At 53.1% G+C, this 3,129-nt stretch overlaps 1 protein-coding gene across 1 annotated transcript in view; it reads right to left on the bottom strand.

The window, feature by feature from the left end:
• Nucleotides 1-1,943: 1,943 nt before the first annotated feature.
• The window catches only part of VDAG_03845 (uncharacterized protein), a gene marked incomplete at its 3' end in the record, with an annotated part of 1,620 nt that continues 434 nt past the window's right edge, over nucleotides 1,944-3,129 (bottom strand). Inside the window, exons 2-3 of the mRNA XM_009653929.1 lie at nucleotides 2,597-2,931; nucleotides 1,944-2,541 (exon numbers count right to left, since the gene is read on the bottom strand). Coding sequence (XP_009652224.1) covers nucleotides 1,944-2,541; nucleotides 2,597-2,931 — 933 coding nt within the window. The remainder of the gene's footprint in view (nucleotides 2,542-2,596; nucleotides 2,932-3,129) is intronic.

The raw sequence follows: 3,129 nt of genomic DNA, 5'->3' as shown, positions 1-3,129 counted from the left end.
AGGTTTCGCGAGCTCTTGGGCGGCGTGCTGCTGGAACGCTCTTTTGCTGCCGGCTTGGCAGAATGGTGCGCGACATGTTGTCGATCGTCGCAGGAGGGCGCCTGTTCGATGGGAGGATACGATCCTGGGAGCGACTCTGGACGCAAGAGACATGCTGGACGGTCGGTGGTCGGCAATCGGCGTGCGAACTTGATGAATGGTGTTGTAGCGGATTGGATGGGATAGTGCAGTTCTTCTTGCAAGAGCTCTTGATATTCATGCGTATCTGGCTGTCTCCGTGCATCACGACGTCTGGGACGGCGGCCGAGGATTAAGTATCGCGTAGCACCTCTAGCTGTGACTTCATTTTACAATTGGTCTATGCGAACAGCGTGACGGTCGCGACGCGTCACCCGCCGTCTCGGGAAGGGATTACAGGACGTACGTCCGGCCGGACGCAATCGTTGGCTTCAGCTGGAGGCTGTCAGGGAAAGGATCTGCAGGGCTGGAGAGAATGCTCCGACAGCACAGGAGGATCGTGTTAGCACAGGCACCTTGGTGCTGAATTCAGGTACCCAAAGCCGGAGAGGAGTGGCTGATCCGGAATTGCAATCTGATAGATGACCTGGGACAAGGATCCGGAGTCTAAATCTGTACGGATACGCATCCTGTCGAAGAAGTTGCAATATAACACACAGTCGGTCTGTTCTGCCTATCCTCGTGGGCAGCAGTCGCCAGTCTCGAAGTACCACACCCACACGAGACGGATCAGATGCATGGAATCATGAGATCTCTACGGCACATTGTTCCTCAACGGCTGCCCTCCAAGCAAAGATCATCAATCAAGAACAGTGTTGGTGTCACAATGTCGACCTAGACGGCCAGCAAAGTGTCCATCAGGAGAGCAACGGAGCCACTGAGCGCAATAAAGGTCCAGCATGGGCGCCATACCGCCTGGAGCCGCCGGTCTTGGTCTTGCATGACTTCATACACAATCATTGCGCCGCACGTGCGATCAAGAAATCAGGATTCAGGCTCCACTTTGACATCATGCGACAGACATTTGGATACGATACCAGCTCAAGATAAAGACGTGAAGTGCCTTTACAAAGACATTTTGACAGGTCACCAAGGGAAGGTTTCCCCTGTCCCCGGAGCAATGTCCGGCACCGCCACTTCCAGACACGAATTGTCTGCCACAAAGAACCCAGGTCACTCGGCGGCCTACAGACTTCGGATCTTGCGTCCGCAGGCCAGGTGAAGAGGACGCCGAAATTCAGGGGACTCCGAGATCACCGACAAGCAATAATCGGACTGACTTCCCCGACGGGCCTCATACAATCTGCTTCAGCGGAAATCTTCCTCCTCCACAGCTGGAGACACGTCCGGTCTCGATCTGTTGTCCTCGTCTCCACCAGCTCCAGGGACTGCCAATTTTGTAGACGAACTTGCAATAAGTAGTCCTGTGCGAATGATTCCAGGCGCATTGGTCTCAAACGCCACCTCGGAGTCTTGCAGGAAGGGGGGAACAAGGAGTGAAGGCTCCGCAGGGAAGGACATCGCAGGCGACGGCTGAGAACCGACGGACCAAGAGTCGACGGCAGAAGCTAGCGTCTCACCTGGGCGAGATATGCCATCAATGATGATGGAGAAGGACTCGCAATTTGGGCTTGATGCTGTCGCTCGCAGATATGGATCCTCGGTACTTGAATCGGGGGCTTCGCTGATAGTAATGCTCCTGGTTCTTCGGATAGTGATTGTAGTGGTCAAGTTATCATGTAAAACAGCAGTCTTCAAAGAAGCAGAGCTGGTGGACGAAAAGCCGTAAGTTGCATCAGACAAGGCATTCCAGGAATCTTCGGAAGAAACAGCTAAGCTGGGCAAAGCAAAGGTAGGAATAGCAACATCCGATGGCGAGGCAGTGGAGGAGCCAAATTCGGCAGACTGCCAGCCTGTTGGATCATCTAGAGGAGGTTCGCACGAACCATAAGCCCACTCGTCGATGGTATTCGGTCCCCAAGCGACCACGTCAGTGCCGCAGTCAGCATAGGGCGCAAGGTAAACGGCCTTCGTATCCACGTCAAACACGGCTGCTGTTCCTTAGCCTGCATCCTAGCAATAGCTCGGAGGGGAGGAATGATACCTGTGACGGCAGCAAGAAACGTTTCACCGAGAATGAAGTCTGTGCTTGCATCTCCTCGAGAAATTCCCAGAAGGCATGCGCCTTGGGACTCAGCATCTGTGACAGGGTCCAAGATCAGATCCTCAATGGCGACGTCAATGTCGAAAGCTGATAAGTCACCCGCACCACCGAAGCCAAACCGGATATACTCGGCTCCATCAAAGCTACACGGCAAGCTGTAGAGAACCTCTCCATCACGTCCTGCTTTCGGCAGGGAATACGGGTCAAAAATACCCAGGATGACATCGAAGGCCTCGGCAGGAAACCGCGTCAGTCTGTTTCTCGTGTTGAAACACGCCGGACGATCGTCGTTGGCCAGAGCCACCATGGAATCCGAGTCCGAAACGAGAATCTGAAGCTTGGCCAGAGAAACACAGTATCTGTGATCATGATCGATTTAGTGCGGCTCCAAGTCTAAGGCTCGTGAAGACTTACGACGTGGAATGTTGGTGCGTTGGGTCCTCAAGAAGACGGACATGGTTCATGGGCCCGTAGTACTTTCCGACATCTATGCCGCCGAGGGTGAGAGAACCTGCGCGACCTGTGAGATCTTTCACGTTCCATGCATCTTCATTTGTAGTTTTGTGAAACTTGCCTTCAATTACGACTCCCGGGTCTCGCGAGCTTTCGTGGGTCAGTGAAAGGCTAAACGACCGGCTGTCAATTTGACCAGTCTGAACGAGCCTGTCCAAGAGACCGAATCTAAAAACACCAGGAATTTCCTGCCCGAGTCCAAAAACACCGACGGGGGACTGTTCATAGTACATGTTCTGATTCAGGCAAAGAAGTACGTCATATGAGTATCCTATTTTGGAGTCAGATAATTCTCTTGGGAAAAGGAGGCTGTGAGCGCACCGGCAAATACAATCATCTCATTGATCGCCGTGCCGAAAATCTTAGCAGGAGTTTCGAAGAAGCTGAAGCTGAGAGAAGTGTTGATCATTGATTCAGATGCAGCCGGGTTGTAC

Source organism: Verticillium dahliae, genomic scaffold (assembly GCF_000150675.1).
Source record: "Verticillium dahliae VdLs.17 supercont1.6 genomic scaffold, whole genome shotgun sequence".
NCBI lineage: Eukaryota > Fungi > Ascomycota > Sordariomycetes > Glomerellales > Plectosphaerellaceae > Verticillium > Verticillium dahliae.
The sequence above is the reverse complement of the archived record's forward strand: the minus strand, read 5'-3'. Positions and strand labels throughout refer to the sequence as shown.